The sequence below is a fragment of the Halichoeres trimaculatus genome, unplaced genomic scaffold, assembly GCF_033239565.1.
Source record: "Halichoeres trimaculatus isolate MK-OKI-2021-1 unplaced genomic scaffold, fHalTri1.1 fHalTri1_scaffold_4, whole genome shotgun sequence".
In the NCBI taxonomy this organism is placed as follows: Eukaryota; Metazoa; Chordata; class Actinopteri; order Labriformes; family Labridae; genus Halichoeres; species Halichoeres trimaculatus.
The window spans coordinates 31,151,175-31,175,331 of record NW_027437182.1 but is presented as its reverse complement, the minus strand read 5'-3'; the positions used below and the strand labels follow the sequence as shown (position 1 = coordinate 31,175,331).

Sequence of the window (24,157 nt, the reverse complement as noted above, 5' to 3'; positions counted from 1 at the left end):
ATTACCAAAGTCATGCTGAGTTCTGTCTTTATTCAACACGACACACCTGCCTGTTCACCTGCTCTATTATTTTAAACTAAATCTGTCTCTTTTCTTTATTGTTCATCTGATTAACACTTTATTTAGCCTTAGTTCCCAAAGTGAGAGTGCAATCAGGGCCCCAAAATCAAAAACTAAAAGTAGTCTGATTTTGTACTGATGGGCTTAATTAAGTATTTAGGGCCTTTATTTATCTTGGGCCCTTATTTTTGTTAGAGTTTTCCTACAGCAGGGGTCCCCGGTCTCTGCCACTGCTATTTTCAGAAGTTTAGGAACCCCTGTTCTGAAGGACAAACATCAGAGTACTTCCAGTGAACCTGGAAAATAGGAAAATATTGGTGAGTATAGTAACATTTTTGTGTAAAAATGTCTTACTTTTTGAGCCGTAATAGTGGGAGTGAAAAATGGGCAACAAGATGCGATCATCATACATCTTAATTTTGTGGCCTGTGTTTTTCTGTTGGGTCCAGATTACCCAGTTGAGGCGGAGTGATACGCAGAGTGAAAAGTCTTACTGATGATATTCTGCCTCACCACTCATTGAAGGTTTCTTGCTTAATGAAATTATTTGGAGAGAACTGTGGACTGTTTTTAACAGTGGACGCCTCAAGTGCTAACTGACAGTGCAGCCAAAAGATTTGGAGCTCCCCCTGCTGACCGGCTGCAGTGTGGGTCACAACCCCACCCTCTGTCATGTTAACAGATGGAACATGAGTGGAACTATAAAACTAAAACCATTTATTTTTATGTGCTTATCCAAAAGCAGGTCACAGGGGTAACAGTCGAAGAAAGTCACCCTGATGTTCCTCTTCCCATTGTTTCCTTGTTCCTCCTGGAGTATCCCGAGGTGTTCCCAGGATAGATGGGATACATAATCCCCCTTAGTTCTGGGTCTGCCTCCTCGTTGGACATGCCTGAAACACCTCCAGACAGAGGGGTCCAGGAGGAACCACATCAACTGACTCTTTTTGGTGTGATGGAGCAGCAGCTTTACTCTGAACTCCTTCCTGATGTCACAGCTCTGACCTTATCTCTACCTGTCCACCCTCCAGAGGAAACTCATTTCACACACTTGTCTGTGTGACCTGGTTCTTTCTGTCTGAGCCCAGAGCTCAGGACCACAGGTGAGGGTTGGAATGTAGATTTACAAGTTGGGAGTTTTGTCCTCCAGCTAAGCTCCCTTTTCTCCATGACAGTCCACTGCTACTGATGCAGCACCAATTCACCTGTCACTCTCACAATTCATTTTACCCTCATTCATTAACAAGACCATGAGGTACTGAAGCTCCTTCACTTGAGGCAAGGACCTGCTCTAAACCCAGAGAGAGCAGTCCCTTGTTTTCCAGGAGTGAGCTGTGGCCTCAGATGTGCTGACTCTCATCCAAGCTGAGTTGAGTTGAGGAGAAACAGGAGAGAAAACGTGACAAACATTTACACAGCAGTATTTGAACTTCCCAAAACTAGGAGTTTCTGCTTCAAACCAGCCGAAGAGTCGGCTCTGCTCTGTTGTGAACTGTTCTCACCTGAGGGGGTTTCAGTGTGGAGGTTTACTGTGTGTGTTCAGGTCAGAGGAAAGAGTGTGAAATCAGTCCCATGACTCTGTCAGTCAGGTTGTTTCAGCATCAGTCTTTACTAAACGTCGTCTGCTGGCTCTTTAAATGAACCATGAACCCTGACAGGAATGTAAAGTTTCATCAGATGAAATAAGATTGGGAAACAGCAGTGTTGATACCGTAATGAAGCAGGATTTGTGTCATCGTAAACGTGTGCTGGTACATGTTGCAGCGCGTATGGTTTCTAACTTGACTCAACAACAAATGTCCCAGTTTCTGTCGGTGATGACTGTTAAAAACGGTCAGTTTCTGTCGATGGATTTACCTGCTGTATTGCTCAAAGCTGGATTAACCTGAATAAGAGAGTTTGACTCAAGTCTTTATAATAATATAATATAATTAGCTGCCCAAAGGGGCCAAAAGAGAACTTCAAAGACCAGATTTAACTGTGGTTTATTACATGTGATTTGTCATTAATGATAAAAGAAGAATATGTTAGACATGAAAGCATCATGTTCGGTGGTAGTGGTCGTATTTCTCCCTTTTTCTCCTTCCACTCTGCATCTTCGTGGCTGCTGAGGCTCTGCACCCTGAGAGTGACTGTTCATAAACCACCTCTGTATTTTATAATGCTAAATAACTTGGACTGATACTGGAGGTTTGATATTCAAACTGCCTCTCATAGACGTTATTATTCCAACACTCATGTGCACACACACACACACGCTCTGTCACTGTTTTGTTTTCACTGCACTCATGTTCAGTCCTGTTCTGTCCACCTCCTCCCAGTCAGGTTTTGACTTCTCGTTTCACACCAACACTTACCTACCACAGGTATTTGGGTTAATTCTGACCTCTGAAAACACTCACTACCCTCTCGATAACATGTTGAAAAGGAATGTAATGATGCTGAGCTGCTCTGTGGAAACTGTCTTCTTGCACCATGTTTTATTGCACAGACTCCTCTGCAGGTTTCCTCCCATGAAGTGTTTGCACCTGCTCTGATATCTCTCATCAGTCAGTGTGAGCAAAACAACCTGCAGCAGAGGAACAAAGCATTGACTCATCTTTGACAGGGTATGATTTTAAAGCTCTTTTATTGACTGCATATTAACTACATTAACATTCCACTGATGCACTTTTTAAATCTGCACGTTTATCTGACAGCTGTAGTTTTTTTTTGTAGGGCATAAAATTAGTACATTTCTGATTTCACCAATTCACTTCTACAAACTGTTTGTCGATAACAGTAGATTACTTTATCTTTATCAGGTTATATTTAATCAAAACAATTTTCTAACAAGTACAATTCAGTCTCTGAATTACAGGTATTAAAGTTATTTCATAAATCTAGAATTAAATTTTTATTATCACAAGTGGCAACTTAAAAGTTTTACCCTCATAAGGAGTAGTTGACCTTACTGATGGAGGGTCACCCTGTACCTGTCTATAAAGAAGCTAAAGACCTGTCCTAGCATGAACAAAGCCTGGTTGATTCAAGCTTTTCATTATGGCCCACATCAACCACAGGTTTAAAGAGGGGCCACATTAGATTTATGAAAGTGATCACGGCCCAGCATCTCTTGCTGACATATTTATGAAATAATTGATTTCTGTAAAAATCAGTCTCTCCGTGTGCTCAAACCTTGTTCCATCATCACAGACTGATGAAATCAAAGCTCACCTGTCCCTCAGGTGTCTCTGATCCCAGATGATCAGTGGTCAGTTTTCTGCAGTGTTACCTGCTGTGTGAACATCAGCAAACTCTGCTTCTGACCGAGGAACATGTTCTCCATTAGGGGGCCATATGGAGAAAAACGTGTGAGGATGTTTTTATGACAGGATCAGGATCTGGATTTTGTCAGGGTAATTATTTATTCATGTTCAGACTATTTTGGCCTGAAAACAAATTTTTAGCCCCAAAATATTTCTAGTTCTTTATTCTAAACAGTTTTTATACACCACTATTTTGTCCTATTCTACTCTATTTCATAACTTTGATCTTGTTTTGTGTCCTCTAATGTGTTTTTGTATGAGCTCTGGATGTTCATAAAGCATATTTCACACCTTGATTAATGTAAATATACTCAAAATTTAGAGCATGACTTATTTTAGTGACATAATTAATTCATTTTGAAAGGGGGCCATGATTGTCCCCTGAGCCTTGAATACAGAATATGGATTATCTGCAATAACATTTCACAGCAAGAAGTGAAAAGTTTGAAAGTGTGTACTTTACCAAAGGCTGACCACCCTTGTCACATAATTTGAATATTCTGCTCGGTGCCTGGGCTCAGACGATCTGCTGCTCCTGGGGGTACCGAGGTCAAAACGTAAGCTCAAAGGGGACAGAGCTTTTTATCTTGCGGCTCCAAAACTATGGAACAAGCTTCCCTTCCACATTAGACAAGCCGCCTCACTGTCTGTTTTTAAAACACGTCTTGAAACCTGTTTTTATTCCTCCAATTTTAACCTAGTTTGAGACTCTGCTTTTTTATTGTTCTTAAATTGTTTTCAAGAATGATAAAACAATTATTTTACTACTTGCACCACTAGTTTATTAATCCACTCTGAAATATGGCTTTTAGATTTCTTCAAAGTGGAATGTAAAATGTATATTATGAATCATTTATTGTTTGTTGATATGTCTAATACACCAAAACTTCATCCATTTATATATTTGATTGTTGATTAAAAGTACAAACATGCAGATAAAGGATTCATGGAGCTCTGTAGTTAAATAAACGTAAGGTGAGGTGTGACCTGACTGTATCCCGTTCTGGGAGCTCCTTCTTGTTTTCGTTCCACCTTACAGCCAGAGATCTGCAGCACCAGGATCACACTGGGAGCCAGTAAACACGTTGTGAAACAGAAACTGGTGCTCTGCCACTTTCACAATCCTGTTAGTGTTTGTTTGTTCTCTGCGGGGTTTCTGTTTCCTGCTGTGGTCCAGACTGCAGCTGTGACATACGGCCGGCTCTGATGATGCCAGCTCATTCACAAATTGGATGTGTCTCCTTGTTTGGCAACACGCAGGAGATGATGTCAGTGTGTGATGGTGGCGCTGAGCCGTGGGAACAGAAACAACTCTGAGACACAAACCGACACATTTAACTGTTTCCTCTGCAGACAGTTGAAGCAGCCTGTTGAAACTAGCTGGCTCCAAAACCTGCTGAACAACTAACGGATGTCTCACTCCTGCTCCTCCAACACTGACCTTAATATGACTGAGACGCCAAACACCATAATACCTTTCACTGACCCTCCACCGGGATTAGATCCACATATGTGGAGCCTCTTTTTACTCCCAGAGTTGGATTTTCTTGAATTGATTTTGTGCACATACGGCGACACAAAGAGTACAGACATTTACATAAAAAGTAAAGCTGCAGTTTTCCCAATATCTTCAAACATGGAAAACTTGCCAGATGCTCATTGAATGGATTTTTATAATCTGCTTTCACGGTTCAGTGAGTCTTTTGTGGTGTGCTTTTCCTGTGGATCCAGCCCACAAAAGTAATTTTCACATTCAGAAATCCTCTTATTGTCAGTTACTTTAAGTGTTAAACATGATGTACACAGTAAAGACGAGAGTGTGTCTCTGCTTTGAGCTCTTAAACCGTTTAGACAACGGTCATATCACACGGTTAAACGCTAAAACCATCAGGTGGTAGTTCAATAGAATAGACGAAGAGTTTTTTTTTTTTTTTTTTTTCAAAAATACTTTATTAAATACTTTGTTAACAAGCTTTTTAAAATAAAAGGAAAAATAATTAATGTTCAGCTGGGGCTTAAAAAAGGGAACGTCCTCAGGAGACCATCTGTTGTGAGGGGGGTCTTTGGGTGTGAGTCCCACTGGGACAGCTGAACACAATCCCAGAGCACCAGCTGGGAAAATTAAGCCCAGAATAAATAATGGGGGAGACGGGGCACCTTTGGCTGAGGACCGAACAATGTCCTGACAGGAACACAAATAGATTCTCGGTGCTAATGAACCCAACTTTCCCTCAAATGACAACGTTTAAGCTTCTAATGGTGTCTAACACCTAAAGGTAACGTCCTGAGAGGAGCTCTCACACTGTCCTTTATCTGCTTTAAACCCTCTCGTCAGTGGGAAGCCTGCGCCAGGATTTCATCTCCCTAAAAACACAGAAAAAAAATCAGTTTCCATATCTTGGCTTGACTTTCTCCTTCCACAGCGCTGTACTCATTTAGTTGTAAAAAAAATATAATATACTTACACATTTCCGCCAGGCACGATCCTCTCCTGGTTCTGCTTTGTCAGGCTGAACTTTTTGAAGAACGAAGGCAGTTTGATGAGTTTTGTTCTGGCAGGTCTGGAGGAAACACTGAAAAGTAAAAGTTCCTGGGTCAGACAGACTTTCATGACGCAGCAGAGCTAAGGTGCTAATGAGAGGCTTTGTGGACAGATGCACTGGTTAACATCTCTGTGTGAATGGAGAGGCATGGCTGGAATCCATTTGGATAAAGGTCTTCAAATTCAACACTAGACTCAAAGAGATTCCTTTCTTACTTTTTCATTTACAACAGTTTGTGTTGAATAGTTCTTAAACTAATACCGGTTTCAGAAAAGCTTTTGATAGAGCCCAGCACCTGTTACCTGACATCAGAGACAATGATAAAAGAGGTCCTCACCTCTTTTATTGGATTAACTTTTTACAACATGACACAATACAAGACAATATGTTAATTTCAATTTGTTCCATTATAACAGGATATGAAATGATATGAGGCAATACACCATAATATATAATACAATTAGAGAGGATATCATGCTGTACTTTGGATGTGATTTTATAGAAAATGAAAGTCTACTTTGCAATGTGTTGTGATACGATAAGTTACAATACAACCTTCTGTAATATTATATGATTGCAGGTGATACAATACGTAGTGTAACTCTATGTTAGGATATGTAAAAAAAAATAACACACTGCAAAACGTTACGTCATGATAAGTTACATTACAATTAAGCAGTATGTCAGGGTATGTTACAATAAGTTACACTATTATACGATTGCAGACATTGTAATAAGTTATGTTACATTTTGTTACGTTATATTACGCTACACTTTGTAACATCATGATAAATGACATTACCATAAATTACAGTATGGTACTTTATGTTATACGCTACATTACAATAAGTTACAGTATGTTACAGTATGTTGCGATAAATTGTGTCATGATACCATACTATGCCAATGATTGTAGATGGTATAATACATTACGCTGCATTTTGTTACAGTAAGTTATGGTATGCCACAGTATGTTTCGATAAGTTATGGTTTGCTGAATTATGATATCATATGACACAACTCGATGTAAAACAATATGATTGTAGGGAATCTGGTTGAGATATGATGTGATTTAACATAATTAAGATATGTTGAAAAGTGAAATACAATATCATTTTAAAACCATGATACAGATAACAATTAAGTACAATATCTTATTAACTGAATAATACAAAACCTCAAAAGTTGGTTAAGTACAGGGTTGTTGTTAGTGCCACCAGCAGGAGTCATGGGGTACTGTCACCCTGAGTCAATTCATCATGACCAAGCGAAAGCTCAGAAGAGACCATGAGTTTGCTGTTGCAGCTCCAAAACTTTGGAGCCGTTTACCTCAGCATCGTTAAACAGGCCTCTTCTCTGCCTGTTGGTAAATCTCTTACTAAGACCCATCTCTTTTCCTTTACTTTAACTGTATTCTTCTAATTTTTTCACTCCACTGAATAGAAAAGCTGAAGAAAGACAGTTCACTAAGGGGTGGGGGACATCTGACAATAAGTCATTCAAATATTTTGTCCCGTCCCTGTTCTAAAAGCAATAACAAGTAAACGATTAAAAAAATAAAACTATGGCACCTATGCCTCATGTAAAACTGCTCAAAGTCAGCAGTCAAGGTTTTTATCACTAATTTGAAGACTGTATTTTTGATTTTATCAACTTCTAATGAAGTTAGAGTCACTTAGGTTACCAAAATAAAGTAGCATTACAGAGCCATTACAACACAGCAGATAAAAAATGATCATGCTTCTTTTTTTTGATAGTATAACAAAAGAAATCAGTTTCAGGTCGTGTTCAGGTATTAAATCTGGGAAGAATCAGCATAAAAAACTCTCCACAGTAAATCTAATACCAGTGCATAAAGAAACTACGGGTCAAAGGTCACAAACTAGTACAAGTCTGCCCTCAGGTGAATGTCTGTGTGTGTCTGTTTACTCTGTTGAACTCACCATTCTGCCTGTAAGGTGCTCTGCTCTTTAGCCTGTGTCCTCTCCTCCTCAGCTTCTTCTTTCACTCCATCTTCTTCCTCCTCTTCCCCGTCCTCCTCCTCCTCCGGTATCTGATCCCACAGCCGGCTGTTGACCCACAGAGCCTCCTGCAGGCTGAGGCCGTTTCGTATGCAGGACACCCGCCGACACAGAGGGCAGGGCACTGTCAGCATCCCGCTCCTGGATCGGGACATCGTCTCCAGACACAGCTCGCAGAACGTGTGTCTGCAGTGGAGAACCCGGGGGATCCTGTCCGACCGGGAGAAGGGGGACAAGCAGACGCTGCAGTCGCCGTCTTCACACAGAACCATGGTCAGGCTGGAAGGCTGGTCCACCGAAATTAACCAAAGTCTGGATTCTGTAAGTCCCAGAGAGAAGAGCTTCTCTTGCTAGAAGCTTTAAGTGTTTGTTTAGGAAAATATTTGCTGTAGTGGGCCCCAAGTTTCAGTTTGCTTCTCTCTGTAAGGTAAAACAAGAAAAAAAAAGCTGTTTGGTGAACTGGAAACAAACTGTTCAAATATTCACAGCTATATTTCAAGATCAATGTCGGAGGGAGACTCTTGAAAATATATCAGCAATAGAGATGCGTTAGATTTGTCCATCTAATTCAACTAACTTTAACAACTTTACTAATTTTTTGGTCTGTCTGTGTAAGCACTGTATTATAAAGCAGCTCATGAGGCTTTTAAAAGTATGTTAACAAGGAGAAAACACATTGTATTTTTTTGTGAAGTGGCATCAAATAAGAAGTAAAGTTACATTTTTGCTCCCTCCAAATTGATGAAATAAATATCCAACATTACATTTAAAACATTTATAAAGGTTTCAAAATTGACTTGGATTTGTAGTTCAGGTGGCTAAATTCATAAACATAAAACAGCCTAAATGTCACCATTAAGAGCAGCTTCCATCTTAATTATGAATCCTCCAGTGTAATCTGTATCAGCCCTGTCTTTCTTTGCCATGCATCCCTGTTCATGTGCATAAATAGTCATTTGATTTAAACAGCCAAATTATACTGCCTGTCATCACAATTAGTTAAATTCATTACTGTAGTTTGAATAATATTAAATATATTTAATGAATATTTAAGTTAAATTTAAGTAAGTTTAGGAAAATAGAGAGAAAACATATCGAAAAAATACATAATGATAGTAAAATTGGGAGGAAAAAAACACAATAAGAATCTGCTATTCACTGTACAATTTTAGATGTAGCTGAATGAAATTAAAAAAAAATGTGAAAGTGAGAAAAAAGTCTACTCACAGGTTACTAGAAGCTCAGGCAATAAAGTCATTTCCACTGCTCAGTTCTTCTGTTTTCAGGAGTATTTTCTCCCTGTTGTGTTCAGCACAGACAAAGTGCAGTGAATGGAGAGGAAGAGCCGGCTCGTCTGCCGCCTGTTAGGAGTGTCTGGTGTACTTGTGGGGGCGGGACAGAAGCGTGTCTCTCCCTTCTCGTGGCCCAGACTCTCACAACGCAACAGCTGGGGAAGCAGAGCGCTGGAGACGCTCTTTGTTCAGTGTGGGAGGAAGGGCAGGTGGAGAGATGGGTGTGGGGGAGTTATTGACAAACAGAGTTGACTGTGCGAAGTAGTTACTTCTATACCCAGAAAGGAAATCAGTCACATATATCGAGATAGTTCCAGAAGTTTTCAAGATTGTTTTATCCACCTTTATTTTCCTGAGGAAAAGGGAAGGGCTCGTCCGGGATTTGAACCCGGGACCTCTCGCACCCAAAGCGAGAATCATACCCCTAGACCAACGAGCCATACTTACTACAGCAAACAGTTGCCTATATAACAGAATCTGTGTAACTTTTCATTTTCTGATAGTTGCTATATTTATCATCTAACCTGTTGGCAGTTTGAAACACAACGCTACGCTCCTCTTTTTTTCTCTTGGCTGCTTCACGTCTTTGACGTTTTTGCTTCCTGCATACTATACCTCATATATCGTTGAAGGCAAGGAGGAAAACGATTAAAAAAAACATTTTTTCTTTTTTATTATTCATTCACTCATTTTCCGTACAGCTTATGCTGTGCAGGGCCGTGGGTGGCCGGAACCTGTCACAGCTTTCTCAGGGCGAGAAGCCGGGTACACCCTGGACTGGCGTACAAGTCTTCTTATTATACTATTATTTGTTGGGTGAAAAAGTCTTCCACCTTTCTCTTCTTGCCCAGCATCCAGACCGGTCTCAAAGACGTATTAGGGAAGCTGTGACGAAGCGGGCAAGGATTTAACTCTTTATGTGCCGCCTGAGGCGCATTTTCCCACCCCAACCTTCAGATAGACATGTCCATACGGTCCACACGTAATTCTGCGCCCTTGGATGAAATACCGGTGTTCTGAATCGCCCATGAAGCACGCGTGGCATGCTTGCTGGATGCAAAACATGGGCTCGTCCGGGATTTGAACCCGGGACCTCTCGCACCCGAAGCGAGAATCATACCCCTAGACCAACGAGCCACGTGTCCACAAGGGGAGGTACGATACAGCTTTATTAGGCTCAGTGTGTCTGTGTGGACAATAATGGAATACATCTATTACTTTCGGCTGCGGAATGAACTGCTGATTACTTTCCTGCGAACTAAACCGTTTTTTCCCATTGTAGCACATCGATTCACCTATGGCCGGTGCTTAGAGCTGGGACTTTTGGTAGTGTGTGTTGGTGTTGATTGTAAAGTCTGCTACTGTAAGCGTTGTCTACATGTCCGTTTAACACATTTCTTTTTGTTGTCACTTTCAATGTCAAGACAAATGTCTTTAGTCTTTACAGAGTGGATTAAATAGCATTCAGATAGCAGCTATACTGTCAAAGAAATCCTAAGATCTATGCTTTGATAAATGTTGGTATTATAAGTTGATTTAAAAGTAAGGACTGGAAGGGTTAGTCATCTTGGTTATTACCCTTATTCCGTTGAAAGAACCAGGTGCTCCTTCGGTGCTTAAGCTGGTTTTTCCATCGAAAAGGAGACAATTTGGAGCCACGGCACTGCGTCACCGAAAGCGTCAGTACGTCACTGCAAATGGAGGAGCTCGTCCTACGCATGCTGATCCGGGCTTTGCAAGCCAACATATAGATCAAGAGCCAAAAAAAATGCAACAGACTACCCGTTTTTAGTGATGGCTGGTCGAAGCTTTGATGAAGCTTCTGACCTTTTTTTCAAAACGTCTTTAATTTACTCGGGGCTTCAATAAAACAGTCTGCTCGGAGAAGGACATCTAGTGGTCAACAAACTGAAGTGCAAATGATACATGTTAACGTTTAATGGATTTTTTGGATTTGATTCGATAACACGAATAAATGGTTTCAAGTAGATACACCAATAATGTAATATAATATAATATAATATAATATAATATAATATAATGTAATATAATATAATATAATATAATATTATATAATATAATATAATATAATATAAGGGTAGTATCGCTTGTCATTAAACCATTTATCTGAGTGGTACCCAGGAAGGGTTATGATGGTGCTGCTAGAAGAGCCCAATATTTTTTCAGGTGGTATTCTGTGGAAAAGGATTGAGAACCATTGGTTATGTCACTTGCTCTTTGTCACTCATACAGTTTGATGAAAACATGTGCAAACTACACCAAGGGATAGAGAACCTTTACAATCAAGAGAGACATTTTTGTCAGAAGACACAAAACATGTTTTTGCCTTATAGACCAGCCTATTAAGATCATTACAAAAAAAAGATTTGTGTTTTCTATTGAATATTTAAAGAATTCTAAATTGCATTTAGGCTCAGCATTGATAGAAGAACATGAATTGGTAAAAAGTTACTGTTATTAATTTCATTATTATTATATCAATATTTTTTTCCATAGCAACAGGAAGCCACTGGAGAGAGGCGAAAGAGCAAGAAGAGGATGGCCACTGACTACTTACATGCATTGCCCTCTTGCCCCAAGGCTCTAAAGGCCAAACTCTATGCAGCCATGAAAACAGTGTGCAAACTGCAGCGCAAGAAGAGCAATGCCTTTGCAAGCGAAAGGAGGGACAAGAAGAACATGCATGCTCTTCTGGATGAGCTAAAAGATTCATTATTATACGTTTTTATATATAAAGTTCTTTATTTTTTGATCATTATATTTCTATGGGGTTTTTTTTTATTTTGTCTATTATCTGATTATCGAAAATATTAGATATTAACAATGTATTTTATGTATGTATATATGTGTGTATAGCTATTGTTTTACCTATCTGTTTATATATTGAATTGGTTTTAATTATTCTTATGTATGCAGTAAAATAACTACACCTCTGACATTAATTACAAATCAAGCCGTTTGAAAATTGGTTCAAAACTTAGGCGGGGGGTCACTGCAGGGATAATTGCTGCATGTGGGTTGGAATCAACACTATCACAAACAGCTTAGCCCCTGTTTTATAGAGATACAGCCCAAGCTAGAGGCTAATTAGCCTGATCTCTTCTTACTTCTAAACCTCGTCAGCCAGCGTGATGTTGTCATAGATACCTAGATGTGCCACAAACAATGCAGTCCTGGTCGACCCAAACTGGAAGCTAAGAAGTAGCAATTTAGAATAACCTGCAACCAGCAATATTAGCGCTGATAATCTCATTCTAAAGTGTGGATTATGATCAGGCATATATCTAGAAGGGAGACTTTTTCAAGATCACTTTCAAAGTCCTCACAGCCCCTTTAAGTTGACAGGAGTGCTGACTGAGAATGAAAGTCTTGTGATTTTATTCTGATACACTGCAAAAAACTGAAATCTTATCAAATATTTTCGTCTTATTTCAACTTAATATTGTCTTATTGTATTTGATATGAGCCCCATTCACCTGACCAGTCAAAAAAATCTCTTGTTTTAAGTTATTTAAAAACAAAAATTGGGTCCGAATTGCTCATAAGAAGTAAACAATAATTTGCCAATAGAATACAATAGTTTGCTGGAAAACTTGCTTGAAACTAGAATAATGTCTTAATATGAGTAACTTTTCTTTTGTTCCATTGGCAGATTTATTTTTCCTTGTTTCCAATTCAAACCTCAACCTTGTCTTCAAATAACTTTAAAAGAGACATTTTCTGGACTAGTCAGGTTGTTTCTCATTTTAAATGTAAAAAGACATTTCCTACTGAAAATAAAACAAAAACACTTGATAAGATTTCAGTTCAGATGTCAGAGTTCAGATGTCATCACCTTATTTGCATTATTGCTTATTTGAATGTAATTGTCATAGACCCTGCAGGAGAGAGGAACAGTGTTATTGGAGAGACTAAAAGTGATAACATGGGAGTTTTGCGCCACTTTAAGATAAGATAATCCTTTATTGATCCTCAGAGGGGAAATTCAGGTATTGCTGCAGTACAGGGCAGGTACAAGGGTAGCAGCATGAATTGGAAGAAAAAAAAAAAATTACACATAGTTAGTTTAGGAAAAAACAAGGATGACATGGAATAAGCAAAACAAAATTAAGAGCAATGGACATACAGTAGCAGCAACAGTGTGAGCTGTTATATATTTTTAGGATAATTGATGTAGTCTAGCATTCCAATCTAGTTACATGCCATGTTCAGGGTTGATGTATGTTTATCTGGCAGATAGAAGGTAAGCTTCTGTCTCCAGCTTGTGTCTGAGGTCTCTCCAACCCTATATAAACTTCCACCCAGTCTCCTAGCTCCATGCTCTGATTCAACACACACACACACACACACACACACACACACACACACACACACACACACACACACACACACACTTTGATAGCACATCGCTCTGAAAACTGACACCAGCTGTGGGTTGAGACAGTTGCGTCAGTCATGTTTTTTGGCTCACGGATGTTTAGTTTAACTCAACCTCTTGTAGGCGTAGCAATGACTGTTATAAAATTGTATTGCTCCCGGATATCAGGGCTTATTCTTTTGGGACCAGCGCTGTAAACATTACCTGTAACCAGAATAAATGCTAAACTGAGAAATGGATCCTCTTCTTGTGATCTGTGGGAGTTGTTTGACTAAAGAAGATTTTATTACAGAGCTATTCACAGTAGTGGATAATGTAATATAATTCAGGGCAACTGAGTTATGCAGAGCAGTACAGAGAAGGAAAAAAAGTGACAGTGATTTAAAGTGATTTAAAGTTATATACAGTAATTACAGTAAATATTACAGTGCAACAGAGTATATATAGTATAAACAGTGCATTGGCAGCATGACAATGCAGTTGTACACAGTGTATATTAAATATTAAAGTGCAGAGCAGTGTATTATTGCCATAGACATCGATTAGTATCGGGGAGGTCAGTGCAGTGATGTACTGTGGCCTCCGCTGCTGTTCAATAGTCTGATGGCGGTGGGCACAAAGGAGCGCCTGAAGCGCTCAGTTCTGCTTCTGGGTGGGATGATGCACTGGTTGAACGAGCTGCCCATGTCCCACAGCTCCTGTGGAGAAGGTGAGAGGAGTTGTCCATGATCGCCCTGATTTTGTCCATAATCCTCTTCTCTGCCACGGTCTCCAGAGTGTCCAATTGAAGGCCCACAACAGAACGGGCCTTCTTTACCAGACTTTAAACTGAATTTGAATTATTTTATTGAATTTGAAAAGCATGACCTGAAATTGGATTTACACAGCAGTTTGTGTTTACATGTGTGGTAGTTATGAAGTCCAGGAAACATCAGGAAACTGTTGTGACCAAATGTGACCCAGTTATTAGTCAGCCCCAAAGTGTTGTGAAAGAAAGTCAGATGATACTTTTGACAACCTACAAAACATGATCATAAATTAATTTCTATGGTCTTAGTGTTACACTGGAGGGTGTGTTTAAACAAAAGAGGTGTGAATGTCCTTTGAAGTTTAAAGCAAGCCTGATGAAGCCTGAATCTGAGCTAAACTAGTCTTCCTCATGGTCCTAGACTATGACCTGGGCATGCCACTCTGAACTGAAATTGAATTCAATACTTGTAAATTCAGGGAATGTAGAGTGTTGAATTAATTAAGTAGGTTTAAAACTATTTCAAGATAAAAAATAAAGAAAATAAAAACATTAAATCAAATTTTTGGATCATGCTTTTGAAATTCAATAAAATAATTCAAATGATGTTTCTAGTTGCACTCTCAGGCCTCAGCCTCCTTGTTTTTTAAAGTGAAAATAACAGCCCTCCTCCTTTACCCGGGCTTGGGACCGGCAAAAGTGACCCAGAAGAGACACCATGGCGGAGTTACTGTATTTTTATTTATTTATTTATTTATTTATTTATTTATTTATTTATTTAATATTTTATCTTCAGTTTTATCTCTTAATTTTTTTGTTTTCTTCAACATTACAAGTTAGAGTAGAACATGAACATTTGTAACTGTAACATTTTTAACACTTTTTGTTTACAGTCTTCATCAACAAGCTCAGTGGACTGAAAGAGACAAATAAAGAAAACAAAAAAACAAATGTGTTAAAAAAGATTGCTGGTAGTATTCTGAACAGAGTAAATGTAAAGGGTTTAGTTGGAACATTAATTCAGAAGGAAAAAACCCTTAAGCAAATTTTCCCCCTATAGTTACACACTCATGTAGAATAGTACTTTGCTTGAAATGACTACGCATGAAAGTGGGAGGTGTGATCACTGTGATCAACAGGAAACGGTGGAGCACATTGTAATACATTGTCAAATATTTAAACCGAAAGAGGGGAGTAAATTTTTGGTCTAAGGAGAGAAAATGGATGTTTTTATATTATCAAAACTGTACTTAAAGAGTCTGAGAGCAAGTATTACACGTTATTATTATAGTACTTCAAGCAAACAAAGCTGATCGAGAGAATCAATTTTTTTTATTATTTTTTTTACCTTTATTGTATTTATTTATATATTTATTTATTCATTCATTTATTATTATTATTACTATTATTATTATTATTATTATTATATGTTTTGTTAATTCTAGTGTTACTATTTGATATTCTGGTCCACAAAACATACTAGAAGGTGGCGGAAAGGCACCATTTCGTTGATTGCCATCCGCCAAATAAACCGCAAAGAAGAAGAAGAAGAAGAAGAAGAAGAAGAGGAAGAAGAAGAAGAAGAAGAACAGGAAACCGTAGAGCATGTGGTACTTTATTGTCCAAAGTATGAAGTTGAAAGAAGGGAACTTATTTTCAAACTCACAGAAATGAAGTTGAGATTGGACTTGAGAGATATTTTACAGAGAAATTCAGGTGATAAATGTTATGATGCACTATTGCAGTATCTTAAAAGAACAAATTTGATGACGAGAATATAATTTCCTCTTTTTTTTCTTTTTTTATTATTATTATTAATTATTTTAGTTTGTAGAATGAGTACATTTTAGTTAGATTCCCGATCCACACTCCATACCAGTTGGTGGCGGTAATGCACCAAAACGTTGTTTGCAAACCGCCATAAAACGCCAAGAAGAAGAAGAAGAAGAAGAAGAAGAAGAAGAAGAAGAAGAGGAAGAGGAAGAAGAAGAAGGTGTAGTTTTCATTTTTTTCTCTGACTCTCGGATGTGAGGAGACGTCCAGATTTCAGGATCTTAGGGATTAATTTGGGCAGCAGCTGCCCACTGCGGTTATTAGAGACATGGGTGAACAAAGAACAACGTCTGCATACGAAGAGGAGCTCCAGCGCCAAAGAGAGCTGCTGAATGTGATTGTAATACCTGAGATTAATCTGCACAGAACAGGTTGGTATCTGTAAAAGTGTGTTAATAGCTAGTAGCAGCTAATGCTAATAGATTCCTGGGTTCATGTCCCATTTTTAGTAAATGGAAACGCCATAAAATGCTTACCGAGATGAACCGAACTGAACCACTTGCTGGAAACGAAGCTTTAACGCTTTAGACAGTCGGGTGGTCCCGTGTTTCAGATCTTTGAAACGAGAGCCATGGCTTTGCCACTCGCGCGTGACTGCTCTTAAATGACAACAACTTCATTTTGTCGGGCAATGAAACATGATCAAAACCAGCACCGACTGATGAACAGGGTACATGATGTGCTACTCATTAAGATGGCGGCCAGTGTTGCCAACTCCTCAGCAGCTATAGGCCCGCCCAAAAGTAGCTAGAAGTCGCCAGTTCTGTTGTTTCTTTACAGCAAATCAAACGTACACCCACTTGTAGGGTTGCCAACTTTGAGGCAGAGAAAGACGGGACAGTCTCAGCGGGGGTGGGGCGGTGGGGGGGACATAGGCTGAACCTGTGGCTGCCTACCTGTAAATTGAGCGGTCCTAGTGCCCGTAGCGTACAGCTGGCCATGCAGCCTTTTTTTTTTGTTTTTATGATTCGATAGGATACTTGCTTAAAAAATGTCGATACCGATACTTAATCGATACCATGGCAAACTTAAAATATAAGAAAATGAATAAAATAAACAGCTTGAAGAGATGGCTGCCTCAAGCAAGTTTTTTGACATCTGTTTGTATGTCTGTGGGGCCAAGGGAGATTTATAAATTCTCCTAATATTTCAGAAAACACACACACAAAGTATATATTATAGATTACATGCAGAATCAATTCCTGGAGTGACCTGAACTCATTTATCATTCTCAAGAATAATTTAACTAAACAGAAAACCAGAAAATATAAACTGTTGTACAAAAATGAGGTAAAATAACCCTGCCAGACTTTAACAGCCATCTAATGTTTTCATGCTCAGCTCACTGTAGTTCAGCCTACACAGTGTTTGTTGATCAACTAACACTGTGTATGGATACACTGAAAAGTACCATTTTAATATGAATACTCAAAACAAAAAAAAAGAGTACCCGTGTTATTTAAGCTCTGTCACAGATGCAACACTTTAGTGTCTCCTATAGGCTTTTATCATTGTTGAAGTTAGAAAACTACTACTCACTGATTTAAAGTGTGTCAACACCACAGCTCTGATTCAGGGCTGAGCCTGTTCCACGCAGCTCATCTGTTTATGACGCTGACTATTCGTCGTATAAAGCGTAGTGAACTAGTTTTCTTGTCTCAAAGTAATTGACACTCGTTTGACTGACTTGAATTAAGATTGAAGTTAACAACTTCATCGGACTGAAAACGGCCAAGCATCGACACGTGAAGCTAATACATGCTCGCTGTCTAATCTAACAGCAACACACACACTTTGGAAAGAGTATGGCTGTTTTCGAATTCACCTACTACATACTGCTTATGAAAGTAGTATGTAGTAGGCACTGCCTACTACATACTACTTTCATAAGCAGTATGTAGTATGACTGTTCAGTTGGGTTAATTTTTGTAGTATGCTACGCTGGTCTTCAGTTCAAAGAAAACGGAAGTTGGTTACGGCTGACTTTTTTTCCCAAAAAAACTTTATTGAAAATGTACAAAATTAACAAACCACTAATAACTTATCTGCAAATATATTGCCAGAGAGAGCATTTTATATTAACTTTCAGTGGTGGAGATGATGAGGATTTAAAGATAAAAAAAGAAATGGCTCTTATATTTATATTCCTCTGCTACTCCGGTTGTTGTTGCTCCGCCCTCTGCCATTTTCACTTCTGATATGGGACCAGGTGCGTTGCATTGTGGGTAACAGTATGCGAAGCAGACTGGTCCGATGCATACTGTGGATTTTTCCCCATTCAGTATGTCATCCGGGTGTTTTTCTCATACTCCAACTCTGACATTTGTTCGCATACTGCATACTGCATACTGCATTTTGGTCGAATCAGTAGGCACTGCTAGTATAGTATGCGAATTCGAAAACAGCCCAAGTCTCTGCCCACTCCTCAGAGAGGAGAGAGGACCCAGCTCAGTGGCTGCAGACTCACAGGGTGCCTGAGTCAAAATGTCTCTGATTCAGACGAAAAATTGCCTTGGAGTGTCGATACTCAAAACACGTGGTATTGTTTACTTTTTGAAAACACGTGGTATTGATACTTTCTAAGTATCGGTATATCGTGCAACCCTACTCCCAACACCATAAAAAGGCGCAAGATTTGTTGCTAGTCGCTTTTCTCTAATTTTCTCGCTGGGGGGGAGAAAGTCACAAAAAATAGCAACAAAAAAGTTGGCAACACTAATGGCGGCTTGTTGTTTTCATAGCATTTTTTTTCCATCACGTTGTCACTTTTGCTGAATGGCCTATGGTGTTTTCTTACCGCACTCTACTGGTCTGATGATATGTTGCGATTATCCTTTTGTTTTGGCAAGTCATCGTCCTGTTGTACATGATCTGTCCAGGTCTTTGGCTCAAAAGTCATGAAGTAGAGAAGCTGGGATTGAGCAGGAACCAGGACTCTATTTGACTACTCTGTCTCCAAGACGCCACCCATTTGTTGCTGCTACAGAGTTTTGAAGTTTATCATTGGTGGGAGCCATATTGGGAATAGGGCAGGCTTGAGCCCCCTCATTAACTGTTACAGGTAGCCTGCCTGCCAATCAGTGGGTCACTTAATGATTGTTATGTCCTCTAAACCACTGAGTTAGAAAACGGTGTGAGCTGTAAGAGAAATGAGATACTCAGACTGAAGCGGTTTTTGTACTAGTCTGACAACATGTTTATTTCTGCGGTAAAAATTGTGTTTTTTGGCGGAGTGTGTTTCCGGTAGTTCCTTAGTGGAAGCTCAAACTGGTTTTTAGCACTTCTGTATTAGCCTCGGTTCTTAAGGCCAGAGGCTACCACTTGGTTTTGGGGGTAAAGGCAGGCTTATGGTGTCCTTGCTTACCACTATAAGGTGTCACTCAGTCATGGGTTATGATGGAGTATAATCCATTGACAACAGGGACACAATTCATCTGATGTCCATATTGTTCAGGTGGATAGGTGGGGTTTATGTTTAAGAGTCAGACTCCATTGAGACAGTCCTCTGTAACATTTTTGAAACTTAAATTGTATTGTTTTATTTAGAAAATAATATTTCAAATTGGACAGAAAATGTACTGAAGTACTTCTTCATATGCGTGTGAATGTACCAAATCCTTATCTCAACTTGTACAAAAAATAAAATAACATATATATAGATAGATAGATAGATAGATAGATAGATAGATAGATAGATAGATAGATAGATAGATAGATAGATAGTCTATTATATATTTTAAGCAGCATGGTCTCACATATAGTCCTGTAGGTGCTTAATTTGTTCATTTTTTTGCATTCTGAATTCTTCTTTTCTGCATATTGAATTCTTGAAACATGCAGTCGTCTCGTATCATACATCTTCTCTACAATGTCCAGACAGTTTTTTTAGAGCAGGAGTTCCTCCTCTTGGCACCAGTTCCTAGTGATTGCCTTCTTGGTGGCCACAAACAAAATGTCAACAAAGTATCTGTCCTCACATTGAGTAGTGTCTCTGCTCAGGTTACCGAGATATAGAACAGAAAATATCTTGGGTATTTGAGAACCCAGAATTGTTTTCAGTTCTGGCCAAACATCATAAACTAAACATCATACGTGAACCCAGTATCATTCAATGCTTATATATAGAAATATTGCTGTTATGGCAAATTTTTCCAACTTGGGAACTGGAACACTTTTAACTTGGGGATGTCATTCCCACCCTCCAAATATTACGATTTACTGAAAGGGTGCAATAAGGGCTCAGAAAGTCAGCGCGAGAGCACCCTCACACTTTACAACTCCACTGAGACAGCCCTAAAACCTCACAGACTTCATTACGGTTCAGCAGCAGTGCTGAAAATTAAGATCTTGATTTGTATTTTCTTTCAGATTTGCTTTTCCATCAGGAAGATGATCTAATACCCCATCAATATTTGTTTACTGTTTCCTGCAGATGTTCAGCAACTAATGGTGAAGAAAGAGGAGCTTCCCCCTGAGCAGCAGGAGAGGAGCCCCTATTCAGACCAGGAGGATTATGAGTCCCCACTCATTAAAGAGGAACAGGAGGAACTGTGGATCGGTCATGGACTGGAAGAAGCTGTTACCAAGGTCCTGATTACTTCAGTCCATATGAAGAGTGAAAATGACGAAGAGAAACCTGAGTCCTCACTGCTTCAGCAGAGACTAACTGACCATATGGACATAGCAGCTGGTGGAGAGGAAGAGCAGCTTCATGGGCTGGAGGAGGGTGAAACCAAATTCCTGATTACTTCAGTTGATGTGAAGAGTGAAAGTGATGAAGAGCAACCTGAGTCCTCACCGCTTCATCAGAGACTAACTGACCGTATGGAAATAGCTGGTGGAGAGGACTATGGAAGACCTGAACAAACTAGGATCTCAGACCTAGATAAAAGTTTACAATCAGAGAATGAGGTTCAGACCGAAGCCTCCTCAGATACTGGATCAGGGACTGACGATTGGACAGATGACTGGGAGGAGACAACAGACTGGCCTGGCAGATTAAAATCTACCACAAACAAAAGAGAAGAGACAGTTAAGTCACAGAGTTGCTTTCAGCTTGAACAGACGCATGTTCAAACCGAAGAAAAACCATACAGCTGTTCTGAATGTGGTAAAAGATTTACCCTAAAAAGAAGTCTGAAGTCACATATGTTTGGTCACTCCGAAGAAAACCCTTTCAGGTGTCCCAAATGTGGAAAAGGTTTTACCAGGAAAGTAGATTTAGGCAGACACATGTTTGTTCACACCGAAGAAAATCCTTTTAGCTGTTCCAAATGTGGGAAAGGATTTACCAGGAAAGCAGATTTGGGCAGACACATGATTGTGCACACCAAAGAAAAACCTTACAGCTGTTCTAAGTGTGGTAAAAGATTCAGCCAGAAAGGGAGTGTGACAAAACATTTGTCTGTTCACACCAAAGAAAAACCTTTCAGCTGCTCTGAATGTGGTAAAAGATTTACCAGGAAAACCGATTTGGGCAGACACATGTTTGTTCACACCAAAGAAAAACCTTTCAGCTGCTCTGAATGTGGTAAAAGATTTAGTCAAAAGGGGAGTTTATCAAAACATATGTTTGTTCACACTGAAGAAAAACCTTTCAGCTGCTCTGAATGTGGTAAAAGATTTAACCGTAAAAGCATATTGACAAGACATTTGCTAGTTCACACCAAAGAAAAACCTTACAGCTGCCCTGAATGTGGTAAAAGATTTAACCAAAAAGAGAGTGTGACAAAACATATGTTTGTGCACACCAAAGAAAAACCTTTCAGCTGCTCTGAATGTGGGAAAGGATTTACCAAAAAGAGAAGTTTGGCATCACATTTGTTAGGTCATTAAAAAGAAAAATATTGAACCAGCTGTTCTGAATGCAGGAAAGGATTTATTCACAAAGTAGGGCAGACAACTCATGACTGTTCATTAATAAAGTACACCACTCAGCTGCCTGGATTGGGGTTTTATATTTCCCTTTAAGGTGACTTCTGAGCTTCACATGGCAACCCAGAGTTTGGGGGAGACTTCTTCAGCTGCTCTAAGTGAAGCAGAACCTCTTTGGGACAGTTTTTCAAAGAATTTAGTCAGGAGCACATCAAATGTGCGTGTGCTTTTCTTCACAACATCTCTACCAGGTGCAGTGTCCCTCTCTGTGATAAGGTTTCTCAAGCACCTGAGTCATTGAAGAACCACGCCAACCTCTGGTCTACTGTCAGAATGAGGAATTGACTGGATGTGTAATAAGGGATGACACTGTTAGAAAATGTTTTTTTTACAGGTTCATCTCTGGCGATTGATTCTTTGAAATTAATATATAGCGATGAAATTGAATATATTATTCTTTCTTTGTTAGTGAAATCTGTTGGGGTTATTATTTCATGGGGACAGGATCATTTTATTTAATTTTTACTGTACTCTACTGAAAGGCTTCATTGGTAGCCTGTGCCTGGTTTGTCTAATTTGTCACTTCAACAGTTTAACAGGTCAAGTGCAAACAATAAAGTATTTACACTAAATGATAAAAATGTTGTATTATTTGACCAATTTTACAGTTTTACTACATTTCCTTCCTTAAATCCACCTTGAAATCCTACCCCCAGTTGGGGTCAGGATAATATTTTTTTGGACCAAAGTCATTCAAATTCTGAAAAGTTTTGAAAAAAACAAAGTGAAGGTTTTAATCCAGATCAAAACCAGGATTGAATTACATGATCTAATCAGATTTCAAAATCCTTCTTTAGAACAACCCATTTGCAAAAAATGATCCCATTGGATAACCAAAATCTGATCAGATTACCTTTGGACAACTGGCCCTTTGTGTTCAGAGTTATAAAGTTTGTTTTCTTAAAAAGTCATTGGAAGTCTGTAGAAAGTGTGTAAAATATTAGAATAAATCTGTGTGACTGTAAACAAACATGTTACATGTGTAGGTCCTCATTGATAAGGCAGTTCAGTGTAACTATCCAGAGGTGGTTTTAGGGGTTACACGAAACCTCTGCATACACCTTTTCCAACTTCTTTATTAAGAACGTATGCTTTACTCTGAACCTTCCACACATATTTTTGTTTCTGAAATTGAAAACTGTTTTCTGATGAAACAATCGTCTTGCACTTGGATATAGCAATAAGTAAAGTATTATTACCTGATTTTTCTACTATCTGAAAAGAAGAGGCTAGAATAAGTTTTGCAGATTTATGATAAAAGTATAGAGAACACACTCAAGGGCTAAAGAGAACTATGAAGGAAGACCAATAAACTATAGGGATCCTGTACTGCTCTGAGACCCTCTGCTCCTGGACTGTGGCATGTCCCCAGTCTCTGCCTCTGCTGCCCCATGAGAGCTCTAACAAGCACAACATTTTTCAATATGTTATAAGTCCAATACAATGAGTAATGAAAACAAAGCTCAGGCCTTAAAGACTTCAAAAGATAATATATATAGGGATTGGTACCAAATTAGATTATTTTATAAGTACCAAATTCCATCTGTAGTGCCGAGTATCGATTCACGTAATGTCAAACAGAACCATGTTTCAGTACTTTAACACATCCCTGTGACTGTGAGGGAGTGGAAGAGTAGGTGATTTTCTATGCCGGGCACAAAGACAGCATTACAGGTTTATATATTGAGAAATAAGTATGTTAAATAAAAAGACTTTGATATTTAATCATTAAACAAATTAATATTTATTACAACATTAACAGAAGAAAAAGTACCAAAAATTGCCAAGTACCTGGCTTCGGCACTGTGTCATTTTAAAAACACCAAATTAGTCCCTTTAAAATGTCATTTTTCTGTTGTCCCACTTCCTTGACGGCCAAATAGAATCTCAAAAAAATAGGTAAAAGGGATTGTGAGGACTATAAATTTTAGTTTCTTGTAGTGACACCTTTTGGCCCAGAGCTGCACGCATACTGTTGTAATGACATGACTCTTAATAAGGCGGGTGCTTGTTCTGAAG

The 24,157-nt window shown here is 39.0% G+C and overlaps 2 protein-coding genes and 2 non-coding genes across 4 annotated transcripts; 1 reads left to right on the top strand and 3 right to left on the bottom strand.

The window, feature by feature from the left end:
• Nucleotides 1-5,386: 5,386 nt before the first annotated feature.
• On the bottom strand, nucleotides 5,387-10,890 carry LOC141789397 (uncharacterized). Its single transcript, XM_074668798.1, has 5 exons — nucleotides 10,803-10,890; nucleotides 9,160-9,406; nucleotides 7,855-8,352; nucleotides 5,834-5,941; nucleotides 5,387-5,732 (listed from the first exon to the last, which is right to left on the bottom strand). The coding sequence occupies exons 3-5, from the start codon at nucleotides 8,202-8,204 to the stop codon at nucleotides 5,687-5,689; spliced, it is 504 nt and encodes a 167-aa protein (XP_074524899.1). The 5' UTR covers nucleotides 8,205-8,352; nucleotides 9,160-9,406; nucleotides 10,803-10,890; the 3' UTR covers nucleotides 5,387-5,686.
• Nucleotides 9,592-9,663, bottom strand: trnap-ugg (transfer RNA proline (anticodon UGG)). The gene has a single exon. It is a non-coding gene; the product is annotated as a tRNA-Pro (tRNA).
• trnap-cgg (transfer RNA proline (anticodon CGG)) lies at nucleotides 10,290-10,361 on the bottom strand. The gene has a single exon. It is a non-coding gene; the product is annotated as a tRNA-Pro (tRNA).
• Nucleotides 10,891-16,302: 5,412 nt separating the features above from the next.
• Nucleotides 16,303-22,848, top strand: LOC141788568 (uncharacterized). Its single transcript, XM_074667447.1, has 2 exons — nucleotides 16,303-16,575; nucleotides 20,637-22,848. The coding sequence occupies exons 1-2, from the start codon at nucleotides 16,473-16,475 to the stop codon at nucleotides 22,037-22,039; spliced, it is 1,506 nt and encodes a 501-aa protein (XP_074523548.1). The 5' UTR covers nucleotides 16,303-16,472; the 3' UTR covers nucleotides 22,040-22,848.
• The last annotated feature ends 1,309 nt before the right edge of the window (nucleotides 22,849-24,157 follow it).